This window comes from Anthonomus grandis, chromosome 4 (genome assembly GCF_022605725.1).
Source record: "Anthonomus grandis grandis chromosome 4, icAntGran1.3, whole genome shotgun sequence".
Taxonomy (NCBI): domain Eukaryota; kingdom Metazoa; phylum Arthropoda; class Insecta; order Coleoptera; family Curculionidae; genus Anthonomus; species Anthonomus grandis.
Window position 1 is genome coordinate 39,270,946 of NC_065549.1, and position 25,056 is coordinate 39,296,001.

Below are 25,056 nucleotides of genomic sequence, written 5' to 3' on the forward strand. Positions count from 1 at the left end.
TAGAGATTAAATTTTTTGAGTTTGACCTTGTCAAAATTTAAAAAAAAAGACATTTAGAATGTGATATTATTCACCCTTTTAAAATGCAGTATCTAAAATAAGGAATCCTATCTAAAAAAGTCATATTGACTTTCATACAAATTTAAAAACTGACAATTTTTTATATATTTTCTAAGAAATAATATTTACAGATCACAGATAATTAAACTTTAATGTCTAATCAGTCTGATACAATGCCAGCAACGGATCAAGAAACACCTTAAAATTTGTATCTGAAACTGATATGTTTTAAAATTTACCATTTTGTTTAATCTACGATTTAATTTTTAAGGTGGAGCTATGGACGTATTTTCTGATCATCCAAAAGTACCACAAATCCAGTTAAAAGATCTGGCAGATCTATATGGAGAAGAACTTACCCTAAGATCGATAGCAAAGCTTCGTGGGAGTCCAAGGGCTCGAGAAATCGCGGAGCGGTTTACTCTTGATGAAAAGGATGGCAAAATTATCGATGAGCACGATCAATTTTATAGAGATCATAAGCTATTGTTGACGTTATTTAGGGTAGGTAATACAATATTTAAATTTTATATCTATTGTCTTCGAGATTACAGGGTCAAGACCAGATTGAAGTATTATATATTATGTTGCAAAGTATGTCTGGTACTTTGATGTCGTAGTTTAATTTACTTAAGCAATTGACAATAAGTTAAAATAAAAAGTTATATATCTAGCCTCTTTTTGGTTACATCAGTTCACATCTGAACCCACTGCTTTTTAGTTTTACTCTATGCTGATGATCTGTAAGTGTATTTATGACACCCCCTAAAAATCTTAAATGTAAATCAAGCAGCAATCCTAGATTTCTTGCAGTACTTGACCACTAAGGGAATGCGTTACCAATACTAATAAATAGTAAATTTTAAGTACCTACACTGTGCATAGCCCAGAAGAAAGCTTTACATTTGAGCCTCCTAAATGGAAAACTTATTATTTGCAAGATTCTCTGTGTTTTTCTAGATTTGGCCGAGGCCTTAGATACAGTCAATTAAACAATGTTACTTAAGATTTTAGAAACAAATGGAATTAGGGGAATTCCTATAAAACTATTAGGAAGCTACTTATCAAATAGGTTTCAGTGTGTGAATATTGCTAGTGTTACAAGTTCGGAAGTACTAATCAAGGTCGATGTTCCTCAGGGAACTGTCCTTGGGCCCATATTATTTAACCTATACATTAATTCTATTTTTAATCTTCAATCATCCGGTGAAATAACATGTTTCGCGGATGACTCTGCCGTTATCTACAGGGAAACCACTTGGGAAATTGTGAAAAAAAAGCAGAATATGACCTGTATGAGTCAACGTTTTCAAGTGGTTTAATAACCAAAAACTTACCATTAATTTTGAGAAAAACCTTTTTTATGCTATTTGGATGCTACACTGATTCCTTGCCTAATTATAAAGCACTTACCGTTATTCTTCCTGACAAATCAATTAACATTAACTTCACTAAAAAAATTAAATATTTAGGAGTTGTACTTTATCCTTACTTAAAATGGAATAATTATGTTGAACATGTCAAGGATAAGGTTTAGATCATGTATAGATAAATTTAGAGAAATAAAAAAATATTTTAACTTTTCATATTTAAAAATGCTATACGTAGCACACATACAACATTTAGCATACGGCATTTTGGTATGAGGTGGCACTTTAAAAGCACATATCAGGCCACTAGAGATTGTGCAAAAATGGTTATTAAGGATAATCTTGGGTAAAAGTGTACTTTTTTCTTCGGACGCTCTATATTTGTGTAAAGAAACCAGTATCTTGGATCTAATAAGGCAGCTATTTTTACAATCTGTAGCTATAAGACAATTTAAGAAGAAAGATACACTATTATTAATTACATACCCGTACACTACTCGCTCAAAACATCTAACAGGCTACCTACCAAAAATAAACACCACCCTAGGATAACGTTTCTGGGATTAATTCTATAAGTACAGGGTGTTTCAGAACTATGGGATCAAACTTGTTCAGTGCAACAGAAAAATCCATTTGAGTATAGGAACCCATGTCCGGAAATGTCCGGAAGTACTGTTGCGTGTACCCCGGTATAATACAGAATGGGTCTATGAAAGGGTTACGGTCGGTACGGTGTAGGTAACAGGGGATGTGACAGCAGCGGATGTGTAAGTAGTAAGCGCAAGATATCAAGCAGCGGTAGTACGGTCAAATGGTTTGGACACTCGTAGCCCCCGCCAGCTTTTATTAGTGTAAGTACGATTTCGCAGATGACGGACAGAAAGTAGCTCTTTGGTGGTCAAAATAGTGGCAGCCAGGGTGTTGCCCCGAAAGCTTGAACCCGGGGTGCAACTCCCTTTTGCCAATATGGACAGGAACGTGACAGACTCAGGGTGTTGAAACACCCTGAAAACTTAAACCCAGTACGCATACTATTATCTTTTGTGCTGTGCGTGGTGCTACACTGTAAACATTAACCCAGTGTACCGCCATGCATTGCGCAGATATGGAAGGAATGGAACACACCACCTTCTTACCTACAATCGATCTTGCCTACAATTAGACAGAAGACGTAGCGGACCTGGCGGCGGTGGAGTGGAGTTCGGTGTAGAAAGTGAGGCCTCCCTTGTCTACAGCGGGCGTACTGCCCGCATCAGTACTTTTTACTTTGAAACTGACCTTTATTTATATATAATATATATAGGTTAATCCATAGATTTATGAATACTTAACTAAATGGATATTTTCTTAAATAAATTAAGGCAGTGACATAATACAAAAATTGGTGAGGAAATGCGTGGATGTTAATTGGCCTCCACTGGTTTGATGCTCTGCAGCAGCATTTGGAATTGCTGCTGCATAGAAGCAAAGAATGCTTGCAGCATGGCCTTCAGGATCTGCTTTGGGTTCCTGGAGCATCCCAGGTAATTCGCTGGTGCGGTCCTCCACAATTTGCGCATGTGGCTGGCTGGTCTCTTGGTTTTGTGCATTCAGCGGTTGCGTGAAGTTAGCCACACTTCACGCATTTATATGCCGCCGTGCACCTAGCCTGGGCGTGCACATGGAGTTGGCACCTGCAGCACTGGATCCTCCTTGACTTATTTCGCTGGGCTTCCACCCTGATATTGATGCGCCTTAGCTGCCGAGATTGCGTAGATTGATTTCTCCTCTTTCGGAAGCTGAACCAGGACTAGCGGTGTTGGTTGTCTGTTTCTGTTGTAGTAACGGGCTGCAGTGTGTGGGTAGAATCCCAGCTTCCTTAGGTCCTCCAAGATGCTCACGGCTCGAGCGGTCCTCGGAGGACGATGTATAATCTCCTGTCCTCAGGCAAGGAGAAGGAGTGGAATGGCACTTGGTGTTCGTGCTAACATCACGCGTGCTAACGACGTGGCCTTGGTTTACTCCTTTGGCTTTGAGGGCAGCAGATACCTCCTCGTATCTCTTCTTCTCACAGATGACAATAGGAGGAATTTTGGCCTTTGTTGGTGGCGGAACGGGCTCGGCTCTGGGCTCAGGTGGAGTGTTCCTGAACCCAGCTCTGGAAGTGGAGGAAGTCTGGGTGGGTTGTTTGGTTGGCTGGGGCTGGATCATGGTGGGAGTTTTCCTTGAGACCGTCTCCGGGTCTGAGGTCTTCCTTCTCTTCCCCCTGCCGACGACGTGTTGGAATCCGTCGTCTTTGTCCTGTGGGTCTGCTGGAGTCCTAGGGCAGGAGCTAGGCTCCTGCGCTGGAGTTTCGGCCATCTCGATGGACTCGGCAGGCATTTCCAGGACGGCAGGGGAGGCTTCAGCTGCGGGGCTGGTCTGTACCGCAGCAGTAGCAGAGGGCAAGGCGGACTCAAGAGCCTTTATCCGGTTCTTGAATGCCTTGGTCGTCTGCTAGAAGACCCGGCAAAGAGCGTTAATCTCCACCTCGTGCTTCTTCTCATGAGGACAACATAATATTGAGTTAGTTGTTTCTGGTTTGTCGGAGTGGATCGTAAGATGGCCAGGTCCGCTTTTAGTTGGGCCTCATCCTGGGGAGTTTGCTCATCCTCGTCAGTGTTGCAAAAATCCGAGAAATCCTCGTCTTCATCCAACAGGAAGGAAGAGTTGTTTACAGGTTGTTGAGCCATGGTACTAACTCGTTCAGCGGACAGAAGAACACTAGGTTGGTCGCGCTGGTACATTCGGCAAAGCGAAACTGGTTCAGAGAACACTTCGACGTTGGATGCATTCTGTATCTGAAGCCTCCCCGCTTAGGGCTACTGCAACGCCTTTAGAGATCATTCATCATCATGATCGCGCGCCTCCATTTGACGGTGTTACAAACTTATGGAGGTGGTACCGATAGGACTGGGAATTACTTATAATGCGGGGAGACGGATTTACGCTGTCGCGTAATTAATTAAATATAATAATTATGCGTATGCTAAGTATTGTACTATTAACAGAAGAATATTTCGGATATAAGTGGTATTAAATACAAAAAAAAATTACGAAATTCCTGTAGTAGTGTAGAATAAGATATTTAGGAAAAAAATAGTAACTTTGTTACAGTTTTTACTTTGTGGTGGGATCCAGCCTAGACATTTATCTACACTCTTAAAAATAGGTGAATAAAAATTCAACAATTGTATAGATTTTACATACAATTTGATTCTGGAAATGGTACAGAATCAATTTGTGTAGAATTTCTCTCTGCTATTGTGTTAAAACAACTGTGGTTTTATAATGAACAAATTGTGTATCAATTTGATTTATTTTATTGTATATATAGTACACTATTTGTGTACTTAAATTCGACAATATTTTATATTTATTTAATGTAATTGTTCAGTAAATAAGCAAACTCTTAGTGTTTTTTTTAACATGGTATGTACAGGAAAAAAACACAATTTGTGCATTTTAAATACACACGTTAATGTAGGTTGTTTTTACAATATATTTTATTTTCATTCATTTCAACTATAAAATTTTATTACAAATTGTGTATATTAATACTATATATTGTTTTATAAATTTAAATATAGTGTAGGTTACTTATTTTAGGTTTGTATATCAAATTAACATAAGAACTGGAGTTTTTTATTACAATGTTTTGTATTTATATTCATAAAAATTTAAAAATAATCAATATATTTGTATAAAAAAATAAACAAATTGTTTAAAAATTAAAAATACATTTTAGAGAATTTCGTCATAAATCTGTGTAATAATAAATTCTAGGGCGCCTGGGAAAAACAGGATAGGTCATAATTTGATTAAAATAAAATAAGTCTTGTAAAAAATGGCAAATAAGTGAGGCCCAACGTTTGGTAAGAAAAGAAGTCATATTAGAAAAATACAGATTGAATATGTATTTTCCTAATTTGACTTATTTTCCATATTGACTGTTTTTCCCAAGCACTCTAACATTTATGTTTTATAAAAATTTTAGTTGTATAGGTAGGGTAAAAAAATTCAATTGTTTTAAACAAAAATTTTTTTATTTAAATACCTTTTAAAAAAGTACATATAACCTACACAACAAAATAAAAAAACTTTAGTAGTAGTATTACAAATACACATTAGAAACGCAAATAGGAACTTAAAATGGAAATTCTTAGTTGTAAAAACAGGATTTTAACCTAAAGGCTAATAAACACATACATTTATGTACAGGGTCATTTTTTATATTTGCGTGCCCATAAACAGGGGTAATGTATATCAGGGGTAATGGGTACAGTATATCAGGCGGCTACTTGTTAACAAAACAACAATCATTTACTGCTATCAATTTTTTTTAACACATGGTGTTGAAAATTGCACTTTTCATAACTTAAGGAGGCTTTAGAGCTAATTCTGTTAAAAATAGAAAAAAAAACCTTAGAAATCATTTAAAAAGTTTAAATTAAAAACACGAAATGGAAAATTAAAATCTGTTTTTTCTTCATAACAGAATTAGCTTTAGATCCCTTTTAAAGTCATAAAAAGTGCCATTTTCAACACCTTATATTAAAAAAATAGTTAACAAATATGGCATTATGATATATGAAAATTTTTAACATTTTATGTAGAATTTAAAAATGTGTTGACTATAGGGTGGTTCGTTTATAATAAGTAAGGTTTTGGCATGTTTACATATACCGGATTTTTATATCCCATGGAAATCAAAATGATTGTTATTTCGTTTTAAATCGCCCTTCATCAATTTATTTCAAAATCACTTAATAAATATAAATGACACAACAAAACGAAAAAACTTAAAAGAAAATAGAAATATCTAATAGGAACGTAATTAGGAACTTAACGAAAATTCTTATGTAGATACATACCTACATATTAACAACATACAGTTTTAAGCTAAGGGTTTAATTTACAGGTACATAATAATATGCTCCTGGAGTTCGTCCAATAAACCCCACTCCTTAAGTTTATCTTCAACGAATATATCCATTTTTTTCTTATGCAATTTTAACACTTAACGAAACGAAAAAACCTTAAAACAAATTATTGCCGGCCGATTGATTGAAGGACTGAAGAATGAACAGTTGAACACCTGTGGCACTGGGAATTATAGCAATGCTGCCATTAAATGTATCTTAAAGATTACACCGCCAATTAAAAAAGTTTCCTTTTTCTTTGCGCGTATTATTATCACGATATTATTTAAATAAATAAAATTAGAACTTATGCTGATTGGGCCTATTTTTCAATATCCTATTAAATCATTTTCAATTAACAACTTTAAATCGACTGCAAATTTTGATACAACTGTTTAATATTGAATCTGGTAACATTGACGCTAACAACGAAGTTCTAGCGGCAAAGGCAAGGGCGTCGGGCGCGTCCTCCTTTATACACAATTGTGTATTATAACTACACAATACATGATTTAAAATTCTACATTTGTGAAGGGCTATTAGCAAGAATCTTTTTTAATCTACACAATTGTAAATAAAATCAACACAAGCCAGAATAAAAAATTAATTAAAAATTGTAGTAAAAATATACTTGGTTATTAGATTTTTTACCAAACTGCATTGGATTAAAAAAAAAATGTGGAATATTTATACACATTATCTTAATAATTAATATCCACTTATGGTGTATTAATTTAATATGCAATAATTGTATGAAATATACACATTAAAACATATACAAAATGCCTAAGAATTTTTATACAGGACTGTGAGATATTATCTAGCAATTGTGTATTAAAATTAAACATTTTTTTTTACACATCAAAATGTGAAAAAATCCATCAGGATTTTTCTGTGTGTAGATCTTCAAAAAACGTCATCTCTTTTTATATTTGGTATAAAAAAATATCTATAAAATGTGTATAAAAGGGACTAGCAACGTACTAATGTTATGCTATATCATAAGTCATTAATTTTAATTCAAAACTAAAACACCCAACCCAATTAATATTTAAACGGAGCCTTAGAGAGAAACGTACAGTTTGGTTCAATACATTTTATCCCCGACATTTACTTAAAACATTCAGACCACCCCAGGTGTAATATTATTCGGTAAAATATGAAACCCAAACGCTTATAGTCAAAAAGAAAATCGATGGAAGTAACAAATAAAATATTCGCATAACTTAAATGGATCCATTTCTTTAAGTGGTTGCTGCGATAGGAACACAGTTTTAAATATTAAATTACCGAGTCAACGAAAATGGTCTTTACGAAATAATAAACTTTAACAACGAGTGAAATAAAGAGTGACTCGAAACAGGGGGTCCTCTCCTTAATAAATGATATTGTTTTTCAGGTTTTCATAAAAGTTGGAGCTTTGAAAAAAAGTTAATGTTATTTCTGTAAAAGGTCGCAGAAACTCTTGTAGTGATGAAATTTTATTAAGATAAACTCGGCGCGTTTTTTTGAGAAATGTTGGTGTTTATATATGAAAGGAGTTTTCCCCTTTTAACCAGTAAAGATAAGTGTTTATACAACTAAATGTAATAAAGATGAAAAGTTATATCAAGAGTTTATGAGACCGCAAAGTTGTGCCACTTCAGTTAGAAATTAAAACTAGGGATATTTTCATTCTTGAAAAAAAAGCCTTGAAAAAACTAGTAACTTATAACGCATTTAACTGAAATGTTGCGCGCCACTAGCAATTATTTAAGATTATATAACATACTATTTTTTTAAGTGACTATTCGCTATGAACGGCCATGTATTTCGTGCATCATCCTAATTTCTTAATAATTTTTTAATACAATTATTTTAGGTTTTAGGTGTAATGCCAGTGGAGAGAGGTGAAATTGGAAAAATTACGTTCAGTTGGACTTCAAAACCTATGATCTATGCCTACGTATTTTACGTAGTAACCACGGTGCTAGTCGTCTTAGGTATAATTGCCGTTTTCGATAATCTATTTCCTTTGATCTGGGCGGAATAGTCCGGACGTATTAGAATTTGTTTGCACTGCATAATTAAATAGAACACATCTCCAAGGATCTATAAAACTAATTTTAAACAAAAAAAATGCTTTAAAAAATGTTTATGTATATCTTTATTTGTACTATACGTAGCGGTTCTTTTTTATTTCTTGAATGAGTGCCCTTCTGGTTATGTGAGTTGTTTGAGGCATAGATTGTAACTATACAGGGTGTCGAAAAATAGATGGATATATTTCAATGGGCGATTCCTTTTAAAAAAATATGAGAAAAAGTTTCTATAAACATGGGTCCGAAAATGCACAATTTTCAAGATACAGGGTGATACATTTTTAAAAAAATATTTACTCGATTCTTTTGAAATTTGACAGTATTACTTATTGTATTAAGAGGCTAATTTAGCCCTAATTAGAGTAAAATTATAAGGTACAGTGGCGTCCCGGGGACATCTTAGCAAATATTATTGGCAAAAAAATGTACGTCACTGCTTTTTTTCAACTTTAATATTAATTGTTTGATTAAGCATTTAAAAATATAACTTTTTTACCTCTTGTGTTTTTTTCGTATCTCACTTCGTTTTCAACAAAAAAATAATTTTTGCATGGAGGTTTGACATTGACAAGCGTCAGTTCTCCTAGAAAATCATTATTTACCTAATTTTCTTGGTGAAATTTCTCTAAAAAGTTTTTATCTCGGTTTTTGTGATGGAAAAATACAGTTTTGGGGAAATAACAGACATGCATGTAATGTATGCACGTGCTTACAGTAATTGTTATGCAGCGAGACTCCTATATGCAAAAGCGTTTTCCCAACGGCAACTTCCAGATAGTAAGACCTTTGAAAGCGTAGACCGTAGATTGCGGGAAAGAGGTAAATTTTCTTATTTATTTTTCGTGATGTTTTTGACAATAAAGTTACTTAGGAAGTTTTGCAATTCCCACCAATGATAGAGGCCGGACGAAGTCCGTAAGAACGCCTGAGTTGGAGGAGGCAATTTTACGTGCCGTGGAAGAAAATCCTGGTGTAAGTACCAGGACTACAGCTGCTCGATTAGGGGTCATTTTCGACCATTCTAACAGTACTGTGTGACAACTTTTGTAACCGTATCATGTTCAATGTTGCAGGCACCAAGAGATTTTCTGCCCCGTTTGCAGTTTTGCCAATGGTATTACGAAAAAGTTAATAATAACAGAAACTTTAATAAAGCCATTCTTTTTACGGACGAAGATGGATTTCGGGGTGATTTGATGGTATTCTTAATTTTCATAATACTCATGTATGGAGTGACGATAATCTATGCTTACGTACAATGTCGCCACCAAGAGCAATTTTCTTTAAATGTGTGGATGGGTGTTGTTGGTGACAATTTAATTGAGCCTTTCTTTTTACTCTTAAAGTTAAACGGCGAATCTTACTTAGAATTTCTTCAACAAGAATTGCCCGTACTGCTGAAAGAAGTTCCTCTAAATGTGCGTAGTCAAATAACTTTTATGCACGATGGAGCTTCTCCTCATTTTAGTATAGCTTTGGGGAAAATTGGGTTGGAAGAGGTGGACCAATTCAATCGCCACCTCTCTCCCCTGACATAAATTCAATAGATTTTTATTTATGGAGACACCTTAAAAGTCTAGTTTATGCTAGTCTCATACAAACAATAGAAGAGTTAAGAAATAAAATTGTAAATGCTTGCGAAGAAGTGAGAAATAGACCTCGGATTTTAGCTGAAGTGCGTCGTTTAACGATTTGTCGAGCGAGAAGGTGTACAGAAATGGATGATGGATATTTCCAACATTTGTTGTAGTTGTTGTTGCAATAAAAGTGATTTTGAAAACGAAGTGAGATAAATACAAGAGGCAAAAAAAGTTGTATTTTTAAATGCTTAATCAAACAACAAATATTAAAGATGAAAAAAGGCAGTAGCGTAAATTTTTTTGCCAATAATTTTTTTAAATTTTGCCACTGGACCATACAATTTTAAACTATTTAGGGCTAAATTAGCCTTTTAATACAACAAGTAATACTGCCAAATTTCAAAAGAATCGAGTAAATATTTTTTTAAATATTATTAAAAAATTAATATTTAAAAAAAAATTATCACCCTGTATCGTGAAAACTGTGCATTTCCCGACCCATGTTTATAGACACTTTTTCTTATATTTTTTTACAAGGAATCACCCATTAAAATATATCTCTCTATTTTTCGAACACCCTGTATTGACTTGCATTATATATTATTGAATTATCACAAATTGGATCTAGATGTTGTGTTCATCATTTATTTGTGGCTTTAAATACATTGCTTTATTTCTTATGTATATTGCTACTCCTCCATAACCATCATCTCGATCATTTCTGAAAGTTGTATAATTGTGGATGTGAAAAGTTTTGTTCTTTTTTTAGCCTGGTTTTATGAAGAAATATCAGATCCTGATCCCCTTCTCTTGTCAGGATCCTCAGGTTTTCCGTAATGTTGGTAATAATGCGAATTTTCCACTGAATTATAATAAGCCGCTGGTTAAATCTAGTCTGGTTAGGTTTGAGGGAAATTATCGAGAGAGATGGGAGGGGCTAGTTGTTGTGTTAATTAGTTGCAAAGTTAAATTTAATGTTATGTTTTTAAGATTTAGTAACAGTCTGAGTCATCCATATCATCTGTACGGGGCGGAATTTTGTCTACAGAAATCATCTTTATTAGAGCATTTTTGATGTAATTTATAATATTTATGTTATAATGTTATATATGTATATGTTATATTATAAATGCCACAGAAAGAATGAAGTTGGTTGTCGATTGTCTGGGCAGTTTGTAAGGGTTCACAATTGTTAGAAGTCGATTGCGTGGGGGAAATTTTAAGTTTTTGTTGTTTTTATTAAAAGCTTAAAAGGGCTGGGTTTGGGAGTTTCTCTTAGGCCTGTAGTTAGGATGCAAGAGTTGCCTGTCGTGCTCTTCTTTGCTGTATCCTGTTGAATTGCCGAGCCTTCTTTTTGATAAGTTGTATTCTAGTTTCTACTTTTTGTGTGCTTTTGGAAATAGCGAGTATTCTTTAGGAAATAGCGAATCCTTTGTCGGAAACATTGATGAATCTATTTTCTTTCTGTTCCTTCTGCCTATTTCTATTAGGCAATAGTGCTGAAAAGTCATTGTGTGTGTAAGTGAATTTTTGTGTCTCAGTATTGGTGGTGCAAGTTTTAGGGCCTAACTTTTGCGCATCATAATAGGTTATGCTCTCATATATAAACTTTAAAACCTATATGAAGACGTGCAAAAAAGCAGAAGAGGAGAAGAAGACAGAAGAAGGCGAAGCAGTGCTGAAAAGAAAAGAAGTAGTGATACAAGAATTTAAATTCCTGATTGAAGAAATTCAAAATGAACTTCGTAGGAACAAATCTACAACTCGATATGAATTTTTAAAAGAAGACACCAGAAATCAATGGGGGCCCAGCTTCAGCAACTTCACAACGAGATCCTCTGCAAGGCACCACCAGCAAAAAATACTTAGCAGCCCACCGTCTAGTCAAAAGGTCTTACGATGAGATTATGGAGCAGCTGGAAGAAAAAATCAAGGAGGGGCAGAATGTATTAAACAACACACCCATTCCAACAATGAACATTCCGACGTTTAGCGGATTGTACGAAGGGTGGCCCACGTTCGACGATCTCTTTACAAGAGTTATCCATTAAAACAACAAGTTATCAAATGCACCATTGCCGGTTAAGTCAGTTGGATTTTGTAGGCATGTACCTGTAAATCTTAAGTGAGAAAGAAGCTTAGAATATTAAAAGCCTTTCAATGTTCTAAAAGCTGAAAAGTACCTGTTGAAACGTTCAATTCTTGTGTCCGATGACGAATTGACGTATCTGGCCTTTTTGTCACACTCTCGCGAAATGCATCCACGAGCTCGCATCGTGTGTTTCACACCAGTACTTTAGAATTTTTTGATTATTCTTTTCACAGCAGATTAATTAAAAACATTATTTCAACCGAATATTGAACGCACATTACGAATAATGGCAATTAAACTTTCACCATTTTGATCATAAATATTACCAATAATTTTTGACAATCAGGACGCGTTGTCTTGTCTTGTCTTGTTTAGTTGATGGCTTTGCTGCAAGGCAATTGCCAGCCCGATTTGGGGGAGACTCCTTCTTTGTCTGGCTCTGGACCATGCAGGAATCTTCGAAATATCTTCTTATATTAAAACTTTGCTCGTTCTGTTTAGCTTGTGACTATAGCTTTGTCTTGTATCGGCTGTCGGCTTTATGGTTTGTGGCTATAATACGGGAGGAAAACGTTAGTATTACAACAAAAGGAATAAGGGACCACACCAAGCACTAAAACAAGCGGGATTGTAGGATACAAGAGGGGTATTAGATAGATGAGCTTCAAAGTTTAATCTTATTGATGTTTATAAATCGCATGATTATTTCTATTGATTCGTCGTCGGGAGCAGACAGAATTTGAGTTATGGATAATGGTGATATTTTCTTTTTCAATACAAAGATTTTATACAAGTCTAGATCGGGTATATTATTAATAGGACGTTTCAAAAAATATGTGGTTTAGGTGATCAAGCATACCGCAGTCGCAATAAGGGATACCTTTCATTTTAATCTTATATAGATGGGCGTTAGTCAGGCAATGACCTGTGCGCATTCTAATTATTATTGTAACGTGTTTTTTCTTAGATTACAAAAGATGATCTTTAAATTATTTACTCCTGACATTAATGTGAAGGGAAAATTGATTTTAGTTAAATGAATCTGACTGAGAGCCGGGATCAATATCCATATCAAAATTTTTATTGAATAAAAAGGTTTTTATTGTTCTTTTATTGTTTTCTGACATGTTTAAAAATGCATCGATGATGCTTTTAACTTCATCTGGGTACCAAGAAGATTCATGAGAATTAAACCTATGAACTGCACTTGTAGAAGGCATTTGTGTTTTGAGACTGTTTTCTTTTCTTAATGAAAAAATTGGAGAGCTAGTTTCTTTTTGGGGTCTAGAGTTAGGGGAAATTAAGTTATCATTATGTGCCTTTACATCATAACCTTTATGAATTATTCTTTTCTTTGTATTATTTTCAGAGACTACTTGTTGGTATGATCTTTTAATAGGGTCAGTTTTTGCATGTTGGGTTCGTCTTTGTGATGGTTGGATTACATTTTCTTTTAGATTGTTCTTTTCAGAACTATTTAGGTTTTTAATGTTAGGGAAGTCAGAAGGATGATATACAAATTCATTACGTGTCAAATAGGTCTTTTTAACAATTTCGCTTGCATCAAAAAAGGGAATATTTTCGAATGCCATTAACTCTTTTATGTTTTTTTGCCTAGTATATTCGGGGCAGCTTTTGTCTGTAGATTTATGGGGACCTTTACAATAAAAACATCTAGTTTCGCAAGGGGGGTGCTCCTCTAAATCAGATTTTTTTTCCTCACCACATGTGAAGCACCTTTCTTTGCCTTTACAGTTAGTGCGAATATGACCATACCGTAAACATCTAAAGCACTGCGTTACAGGGGAGATGTATATAGAAATGGGTCTTTCCAGTCTGTAGATATTTAGGGATTTGGGAAGACAAACACCTTTAAATGTAATAAGAACCGAGCCAGTGGGTTCATATGTTATATCTTTGTCTTTAATTATTTTTCGGTTTAATCTTTTAACCTCTAGAATTTCTATGCCGGTATCAGTTTTAGAACATTCTAATATTTCTTTTTCGCCTATTTCTATGTCAATTTGCCTGACTAACCCTTTACAAGTCACAAAGGTTAATGGAATATAGATTTTATAGCCCTTATTTAACAGGGTTTTGTTTTTAACAAAATTATTTGCAGACAGGAAATTAATGAATTCTACAGAGATTCTGTTTAAGCCTTTATTTTTAATTTTTTTAACGTCTGTCAGATTTAGGTTAAAAATGTCTCTAGCAATTTTAATATTATTAAATTTGCCTACATTAAAACCCACTTTTTCGGTGGATTCTAAATAGACAAGAAATGGGCCAGTATCATTTTTAGAATAAAAAACTGGTTCTTTTTCAAGGTTGGTTTTTTTAGTGTTTGAAGCCTCTATTGAAATACTACAAACATCAACATTGCCATTATCTATAGGGTCACATTCTTTTGGCATTGTTGCCATGGGCTGGGGGGGGCCGCCCCCCCCTGCTTCACTCATAGTACTTCTTTAAGCAATGTAATTGGAAATAAGCATGCACAAAATGGAAATTTTTAAGCCAAAAAGCAAATAAAAGCAAGCTAGTATGTAGAAAGCTTTAACCACTTAGAATAAGCTAAACTTACCTTTTACACGCGCACAAAAAGAAAATAAATTAGTAGGACAAGATCGAAACACAGCCTCCAAAAATATAATGTAGCCTGTCTCGCGATCGCAAGCCGAATGATCAGGACGCGTTGTTCTACCGTGTAATGCTCCATGTTTACTAACCCCCATCTGTCAACTTTCATCTGTCACGTCATAATCATGTAACATTATGGGTATGTACCGTTATCAACTGTCAGTACTGAATTTACTGGACGTCGTTCCGATATTTCTTTCAGTTTACTGATTCAGTACTGAATGACGTCATAAATGCGTCAGTGACGTCATTAATCTTTACTGGATTGACTGGGGATAAAAGCCACTGTAGGTACAGTAAAATAGTGGGGGAATGTCAAAACTGTCAGAAGTGTTGTTAATGTTGATTTCTTGAATCTTCTTGTTTACGTTGTGGGAATTATTTTCCAAGTTCAAAACATAAATTGTTCAAAATAAAAGCTATGGCTATGAACCCCAATAATGTAGCAGCCATGATAGTGGCAAACACCGTTTCCCTTTTATTATTAATTGATGATGAGGAAGATGAATTGGACCAAGAAGACTTTTATATTGCCCAATTACAGGCTCAAGGACAGGCCCGTATTCGCGTTCCAAATTATTTGGAAAACGTGATAAACCTATATTCCGAAGAAGAATTGAAAGTTGAGGTTTTGAGTTTTTGAAATTCGCTTACTTTTTTCATGAGTAATGTAGGTATACACAATTTTTCCTAAGACCACAAATTTGCGCTCTTTAGCCCTTTAAATTTTTTAGAAAACTCGTAATTGTGCACATACTGTACTGCAGAAAGTAAAAGGTACAAAGGTACATGTGTATTTTACTTTCTCACAGGAAATATGTTTGTTCGAAAGTTTTATAGGTTAGGTTGTGGTTGTGAAAACAGTGCTGAAAACTGTTCCTTTTTTGGAGCAAAACAGCACGCTGTATAAAATCGGAACGACAAATTACAGTAAAATCAGCACAGTACAATCCTGTACTGACAGTTGAAAACCCATAATGGGTATGTACCGTTATCAACTGTCAGTACTGAATTTACTGGACGTCGTTCCGATATTTCTTTCAGTTTACTGATTCAGTACTGAATGACGTCATAAATGCGTCAGTGACGTCATTAATCTTTACTGGATTGACTGGGGATAAAAGCCACTGTAGGTACAGTAAAATAGTGGGGGAATGTCAAAACTGTCAGAAGTGTTGTTGATGTTGATTTCTTGAATCTTCTTGTTTACGTTGTGGGAATTATGTTCAAGCAGTTTGGTTGCAAAGATCATGTCTGAAATAATAATTGTGGTTTTAAAATGTTTAACAATAATAAAATTTACCACTTAAAAAGCTCTCATACAACGCACTAACCTGTTTGGGCTCTTTCGTATTCTTTTGGTGTAACTTCAATGTGGTATTCAAAATTATTTTCTGCGTCTATTATTTTTACCATCTTGCTTTTTCAGTCATATTTATTTTATAAATATGACTGAAAATGTGGTCAATGTGGTCTGGTTTAGTAAAGTAAAACACCGTACCGGAAAACAAAACAGAAATAGGTAATTTGGTTTTATAGGTTATGTTGTGGTTGTGAAAACAGTGCTGAAAACTGTTCCTTTTTTGGAGCAAAACAGCACGCTGTATAAAATCGGAACGACAAATTACAGTAAAATCAGCACAGTACAATCCTGTACTGACAGTTGAAAATGGTACATACCCTTAGACTGTCAAACATGGCGCGCAATTCAAATCTGAAGTTCTTATTGAAACACCTTTCATTAATGCTGTTGGAAGTTATTAATTCTTTAGTCCGGAGGCTGTGTATTGATTTCTATGATCTGACTATATCATTTTTATTTAAACTTCTTCAAACGTTCTATTTTTTTGAGAAAATATCTTTTTTATTTTTTAAAATTTGTTTTACAGAAACATCCGATCGTGTTTGATAAAAAAATGTTGACATATAAATTTACATAATATCCGGTCGGGATTATTGAGGCTTCCGAGCACAGAAAATAGATTATCGTTGACGTCAACTATAAGAAGTTATGTTAAGCAAAACAAAAGAAATAAATTATAAACTTTTATGTGTAATTATAACGTAAAATTTATATTTTTTAGTTGGAAAAGAAAGAATTGATATTCTATTAAACAGGAGCAAGAAATTCGACGAGTATATTTACGCTATAATTTTTATTGTGTATCTTATACCCCATTTTTTTATTCCTTTTATGGGCTGGTCTGTGGCTTTTGAAGTATGCGACTACAAAAATGGTTGGGGAAAATTCCAGTTAAATTATTATAAGATTACAGGTAAGAAGTGAAAAAACTAACGTTATTTTCATTTCAGTAGCTTAAATTTTGGTGTACCAAATAGCTACTCAAAGTGTAAAAATGTAAATTAAGACTTTTAGGCAATAAGGGTGTAAGAAGCTGTATGAATAAAATAGTATATTTATTAAAGAATTTATTTTATTAACTGCTTAAAATGCGAAGTATTATTAGCGAGATAATCATAAAGCTTTAAAGTTTATTCATATAAGCTTAAGTTCACATAGCAGCACCGCCATGACGACCAAATCCTACTTTCAAATCCAAAAGGACTAAGCCCCGAATATAAAAGAAGTTACGTCCCATCACAGAATAAAGTATGACGTGAAAAAAGACGTCAAAATATGGTCATTTAATGACGTAGTCAGCAAAATGCCCTTTTTTGTGACGATAAAACAACGTAATTTGAATGACAATAAAAAAGAGGACTCACATTAATGTTGTCAATTTTGACGTATAAAAGAAGGTCAGTCATTGATATCAAATGAGTTTTATTGTTATCAAATAATTCACTTGTTAACAAATAAGTTAGAACCGTATTTCTAAGTATAGAATTGACATGCCTTTTACCGACATGGCATTCTACGTTGCCAAATTAGATATTTTCAAGCTAGATCCAGTGCATTTAGTTTCGATTTAGCATGGTGTGGCATGTAGTAAAATAGTAAAGATATTATTTAGCTCTGGACAGGTTAAATTTATGGACAGAATAAATCCTCCTCCTCCATAAGTTCGGAAGGTTTGAAATTGATGATAATGAAGTGTTGGCAACACTGCGCCTTCTCCGTGTCGTCCGTCAATGTCGATCATCTTGTTATCGTCACGTGCTCTTCTATTTGTACTATTTGTAGATGGCGTTCATGATGGCGGCGGCGTCGTTGGTGCACTTGTGCGTTTTGATATAAATTTGTTTTTTGTGATGTTTATTGTAGTACACTTATATGGGTAAGTAGGTATAAATAATCTGATACTATTGATTTATATCTTTCAAAAGATAACTTTCCTATATTGTGATGGTTTATAATTTATTTCCACCATACTCTTTCTTACAGCATTTCCCTTTGGCAATTGATAGCTGCCGGTTTGGTCTTTCTACTTTCCTCATAATGCAGGGCCCAATCGTAATAACCTTACTTTGATATTGGTTTATGCATTTTATTATGTTTAATAATTTATGCTTTGTATTGATTTTAATACCTTTTTATAAATAATAGTTCGAACGAGTATTGTATTTGATTTTGTTATAGAATAATGTTTTTATGATTTCTTTTTTTTAAATGTCACCGCACTGGTGTTTAATAGCAAAACCTCTAGTCATGAAAGTGTTAGTTATTTAACTGCTATTGAAATAACCATTTGATTATCAAGAAGTTGATGTATGAATATTTCAATAAAAGGATAAAAAGTGTTTAGAGAGGTTTTTTGCATTTTGATTTTCAGTATCTTAATTTAAAGAAAATAGATATAAAAAACATTCATCCAAGAGCCAAGAGATCAAAAGCGAAAATTTAAACGACACGATATATTGACACGATAGACACGAAACCAACAATCAAGAATTAATATACATCCCTTCCATCGGGGAAATCAAACAGAAACCGGATATAATAAATGCAGAAATAGAGCTAGACATAGGTTACTTAAAATATAATAAGAGTACACGTGTAGATAATAATAATAATATTAATAATATTAATAATAATAATAATAAAAAGGGATATAGGAAAAAAATACAATTACAAAGTTAATAGTTTAAAGGCGAGATTCAGCGCCCAAAGACTCAGATACCTAAATGCCTCTTCTTCCATCTAACTTAATTATCTATACTATGCTAAGTTTCAAAATAGGAATAATGTAACCGCTATAAATTATAAAGAGTACATCAACCAGCAAAAAAAAAGAAAATCTGACAGCATATATGCCTACACAAGGGAAAAGAAACAAATTCAACCTCACAAACAAAATACATCATAAAGCAAAAGATACAGTCTGTTGTAGAGAAAAGAAAGTAAAAATAAAACGAAACACCCACTAAATTATGCTTTATTGTTCCTACAGAAATTTCTTAAAAATGTATTTATTTAAAGAATAAAAGCTAAAAATGTTTTCGGTTTTAGTTTGGCAGCTATTCATAATTTTTGAAATTTGATAAGACACTTATCTTTTATAAGTTTCGGTTGAGTGAAGCGGAGGTGTTGGCCTTCCTTTATACCGGGTATTAATATTGTGAACATCTGTGCGAAATTTTATTTTATTATATAAGTAAGGTGGAGATCTTAAATTAATTATTTTAAAAAATATTGAAGATGCTGGAAAAATCCTTCTGTTGTGCATAGTCAACTATCTGGTTTCCTTAAGCTTGTGTTTTCTGGGGTTGCGCTTCCTTATGCCATATATTAATCTAAGGCACGCATTTTGGGGTTTCTGAATTCTACTCTCTTCAGCAATTCTCAAGCATGGACCATACACTGCATCGCAATGATTAAGCTGTGATAGGACCAGCGAATCACACTGTAGAATTTTTGTTTTTCTATTTAAAACGATGTGGATAAATATTTTTAAGGTTTAAAAATCCTTTTTGAATACATGAATTTACGCGCTGCGTGAATCGCAGGTCACTATCCAGAATCAAATCCAAGCTCTTAAAGTGCTTCACGTATTTTATAGGCTCGTTATTGATATGAAATAAGTCCCCATAATACTGTAAAAAATTCTTACGGCTACCCTTGCCCCTAAACAGCATAAATGTTGATTTCATAGAATTTAATTGTAAGCAATGATTTTTAGAAAACTCGTAAACATTAGCAAGGTCATAATTAATGGCAGCCCCTGCTTGGGAACTTTCACCTGGTTCAAATGAGAGATAATGTAAGCGCAGAAATGCTAAAACACCTTACTCCAACCGTTAGGGTGTTAATCTCATATGAAAGATCTGCCATAAGATCTCGAAACCTAAACAGAGACCGAACGACTGGATTTCATTCACTTTCACTCTCCTGCATAAAAATAGGTCAAGTAAAAAATGTAACAACTACAGAACAATCGCACTGGTATCTCATCCAAGTAAAGCTATGCGTAGAATCCTATTAGGGCGACTCAAAAATTTCTTAAGAGTGACATGTTCTAGAAGAACAAGCCGAGTTTGTAACCGGAAAAAGCACCAGAGAACAAATGAGACGGGTGCATTCGACACAATCGACATTCGACATAATGGACATTCGACACAATACCCGCGAAATATTTTAAACGTTCGAGTATGATCGGTTGGGTCTTTTACACGTCAGCCAATTTTTATTCGAAATAGCTGTAGTGTTGTCATCTAACACAAAATAGGGTTAGGTATAAGTATATTATTTATATAGTATGTATATTATGTATATAGTTTACATTCGAGTCGTGCTTACAATAATTAGTTTATATTTATCGATAGTTTGCCACAAGTTATTAAGTTGTGAGTTCTTCAGTATATTTGAAGCTTTAAGATATAACTACAAAGGACCTGGGATGATACTTCCTGATACTGATTAAGAAACACTATAACTAACTTTGTGTAATTTACTACTTGGCCTCCTATCCTGTGATTCTTCTTCTTAGAACATTAAATACCTGCATTATACTTATTGCGAAGTGAAGAGGAATTTGACGCCAAAAAAACGTACCATCTTTATACCATTTTTTGTGTAAAATTGTGGCAAACAAAGTTCCATTTGACTTGCATAGGTGTGGTGATAGTGTTTATATTTACTACTTTTGACTAATAAACTTGAAAAAGTGCAATTTAGGATAATATGCTGGAGAAACTGGATGATTTTGATGAAGTCATATGGCTCCGAGGATATTTGGATTATAAACTATAGTGTGTCAGCTTAAATATAACATACTGAATAACCAAAAGGACTGTAATAGACTATACAGTTTTTAATTTACTTATACACACACTTATTGCTATCAAGTAATTTGTGACTAACATTATTTCTGAATTGGTGTCGTAAAAAAGTGCAATGAGTTATTAGTTAATAATATTTATAAGTAGGAAAAGAAACTGGTTCTTAGAGAATATCATATATTATAGCCTTATTTAGATTGAGCCAACTTTTCATTCATATTGTTGAGTTTTGTCAGGGCTGGAATGTATACAAATTACGGTAACAGTTTACTATCTTATCGACTACCCATTTTCAAGATTAAAAAAAAAGACAGGTACATAGGATAGTGAATGTCGTATTCATCATAATTTCTTTGTCGGAGACTAAAACTTTTAATTTTATCAATTTTATTTTTTTTAAATCGTTTAAAAAAAAAGTGACTATATTAAATAATTACCCCTGGCGTAACAGTTTACTATCCTATCGAACGCCGTTTTTTTTGTACGAATTTAAAAAATTAAACAGTTACAAAAGTTAATATATGTCGTATTTATTATAAATTCGTTGTCGGAGACTCAATCATTTTTCAATCATTTCAAAAAAGAAAATAAAAAATATTAAAATTTTACCCCTGTTCGTTTTTTTTTTTGCGCAATCAGTTTTTCTTATGAAAAATGATTATTAACCCAACAGGTCCTTTTTGCACCCAGCACCTTTTTATATAAAAAAAAATCACTATCAACCCAGCTCAGCCCCAACCAACCCAGCCCAATACAACTCAACCCAACCATTAAATAGGAAACATATACTAAAAAGAATAATGAGACAGCTATTGAAATTAGTTTTGTTTTTTAATTATTTTTTGTAACGATTTATCGAATGGTATTATTCGATCACCTAAAAAAAATAGTATATTACCTGTGAAATAATAGCGCTGGCAACCCCGATAATTAAGTGTCTCGAAAGGTTTTTTCGGTACGTATTCTGGTAAGCGATTTCCGATTTGTTGTTTCTCTCATCTCAACATAATCGAATATTTCCGAGCGGTGTGTTATGTGTCGAGGTCACCCTGTTCGGGCGCTCGCGGAGTCGCTTCGGGAGAAGCTTCGGGAGTGTGTCGAATGTCCATTGTGTTATTTGCCTGTTTTCCGAACAAATTATGAACGTACGGCGGATCATCGAGAAGGCAAGAGAGTTCGGGAACCCTGCGTTTCTATGTTTCCTCGATTAGGCGTAAAGCCTTTGACTGCGTAGAATGGTTTCAACTCTGGAAAGTCTAATAACACTTTCCTAGACATAGAAACCCCGTTACACCTTGTCTTACTATTAAGACAGTTATACGATAATAGCAATAGCAGTTATACGAATAGTCATGTCTCTAAAGCCTTTAACTTACAACGCGGCGTTTGCCAAGGATGCATCTTGTACTTGCTATTTAATATACAGGACGTTTCGAAACTATTGTGCCAAAATGTAAGAGTGGGTAGACCTCGCCAAAACAAATGATTTTTATTTATTAACCGAGAGCGCATGCGCCTTCTTTCGCTACCAATAGGTGTCACAAGAAAAAAGTTTAACATACGTACATATGCAAATAATATCGATATTAAGCTCTACCGATTTTGACGTTCTAGACCATTCGCCGCGCGCCGGACACTCGCTTTGCATAGGCTACTTATTTATTATTGCGTCGTGGTCATATGTAAACCTAATTTAATCCAAATTAAAGTGTGACCGTTTAAAAGTTTAAAATGGAGAATTTTACAGTTGCTGAATTAGCAGACCTACACCTGGCTTATGGCGCTGCTGATGGAAATGGAAGACGCGCGTTGCGGATTTACCAAGAATGCTTTCCACAGCGGCGATTAATAAGTTGGGGATTATTTGCACGTTTGCATTCAAAATTGCGAGAAACCGGATTTGTTAATAAAGCTTCATAATGTGGGGGGAAGACCACGCACAATGCGTGTACCAGGAAGAAGAAATCTTACAGCAAATTGACAAATCTCCTTCCATAAGTACCTAAGCTGTAGCGCACTCGTTGCGAATAAACCATGTTGGGGTATAAGAGGTTTTACACGAACAACAATTGCATCAATTTCATTTTCAAAAGATGCGCGCACTTCTGCCTGAGCATTATCCCCGTTGAGTAGAATTCGTTCCGGTGGTTTGTTGAAATTGTCGTAGTACTGACCATTTGAATAGTACTTGTCCACAACCCGTTCGTCGACACTGTTTCCGTTGCGGTCGGGAAAATGTGTCTACCCGTTCATGTCCAAATTGTAGTAGGTCGGGAAACCCAAGGGCGAACTGTTAGTTAGTCGAGAGATCAGTTCGATTCCTTGGGTCTCGACTAGTAACCCCAGCTACCCTATTCTAGATTACGCCTTCGCACAGTGCAATGGTGATGATCGTCCTCATCTTGAAGTCTCGATATTTGGTATGAAAGTTATTGGCTTATTGGATTCTGGAGCAAATGTTACTGCTATTGGTTTAAGCATATCGAATATATTATAACGTTCAGACATACAATTGTTATCATCACCTTTTTCTCAGTGCAATTTTGGAAATTATAGTTCTTAAGAATAGAAATATACAAATATCATGAGTCAGATTTTCCAGCAGAGATAATAAAAGTAAATTCTCTTTGTGTGGATTGTAGTATAGTCGAAGGATCATACCTGAACGGACAACCCGTTCACATTATTCATCAATTCTTTCCCAATGTTCCACCTGGATATAAAATTATTGAAAGTCCACAAAATATCCTTTATTTTCCAGTCGTTGTAAAGGTGATAGATAAAATTATTGTAAAAATTATAGATCAAGAGGGGGACGTAATCAACTTTAGAAACGAAACCGTTACCATTAGGCTACACATTAAAAAATTGGAATAATGGCTATCTTATATAATAAAAAGGAAAATGGAATGTTTACAAATAAAGTATATAAAGTTAAACATAAAAAAAATAAATTTAGTTATAACTTTAATTTGAAACCGTTAAGTAAGTCTAATAGAAACTTTTTAAAATCACTTGGATTTATCATATTGTAAAACGTAAATTAAAAAAAAATGTCCTCAATTCTTAATGTTACGGAAAAGCTCATAATGGATAATTCTATTACAAATTATGAAACACATTCCTATGAACCATACCTACCAACAAAACTGGGAAATAACGATGAAATAGTGAACATTCGTAGAAGTTTTTACAACAAACGAGGCGCGGCGCCGAATTTTCGTCCTTAGTGATGTTTACGGATGAAGCCGCCTTTACCCGCTACTACACGTTTGGGATAAAGAAAATCCCCACGCTATGCACCTGCGTGGTTTTCAACAAAAATTTATGGTGAATGTTTGAGCAGGACTTGTTCATAATACAGTCAGTATCAGGTGTGGTCAAAGAGTGATTGGCAGGGGCGCACCAAATGCATGGCCTCCTCGTTCATCAGATCTGACTGCATACGACTTCTTTTTATGGGGTTACATGAAAGCGCTTATGTACGACACTCCGGTTTAAGCCGGTATACCCCCTCAATATTATTCTATGGTTTAAGCAGAGGAAGAGTTAGTAGAAAGGAATGTTGCGGCTGCTGCTGAAATTCAAGAAATTCCGGAAGATTTTCAACGTGTACAGAAGGAAATGGTACGACGCTATCTCGCTTACATTAAAGCGGGTGGTAAGAATTTTTAACATCTTTTAAATTAAAACATAGTTTCGGAACACCTTGTTTATGGCGAATACCCACATGGTTAGAAAAGCCGTGAATGGCTGGGAATGCGGTATAATTATCGACGGCAAGACAATAAATAATCTCGGCTACCCAAATGACACGACCCTTATCGCAAAAGAGGAACAAAAGATGACAGAGTTGATTGAAAGGATCGAGCAAGAGAATTTGCGATTTGGGTTAAAACTCAACCGACAAAAAATAAAACTTATGGTATCAACAAAATAGCAGCCGCACCTAACATTTATGATGTAGAAATTGTAAGTGAAATAATGTATCCGAGTGCCCATATAAATACCAAAGGCAAATTATCAATGGATATAAAAAGAAAAGCGCTTACCAAATCGGTTTTGACTATACTCACAAACATTTGGAAAGATTACCACTTTACGAAGGCA

General features: G+C 34.4%; 1 protein-coding gene across 1 annotated transcript in view; it reads left to right on the forward strand.

The window, feature by feature from the left end:
- The first annotated feature begins 337 nt into the window (after positions 1-337).
- Positions 338-25,056, forward strand: part of LOC126735379 (gustatory and odorant receptor 22-like) — a 38,235-nt gene continuing 13,516 nt past the window's right edge. Inside the window, exons 1-3 of the mRNA XM_050439345.1 lie at positions 338-564; positions 8,232-8,352; positions 16,851-17,042. Coding sequence (XP_050295302.1) covers positions 340-564; positions 8,232-8,352; positions 16,851-17,042 — 538 coding nt within the window. The 5' untranslated portion in view covers positions 338-339. The remainder of the gene's footprint in view (positions 565-8,231; positions 8,353-16,850; positions 17,043-25,056) is intronic.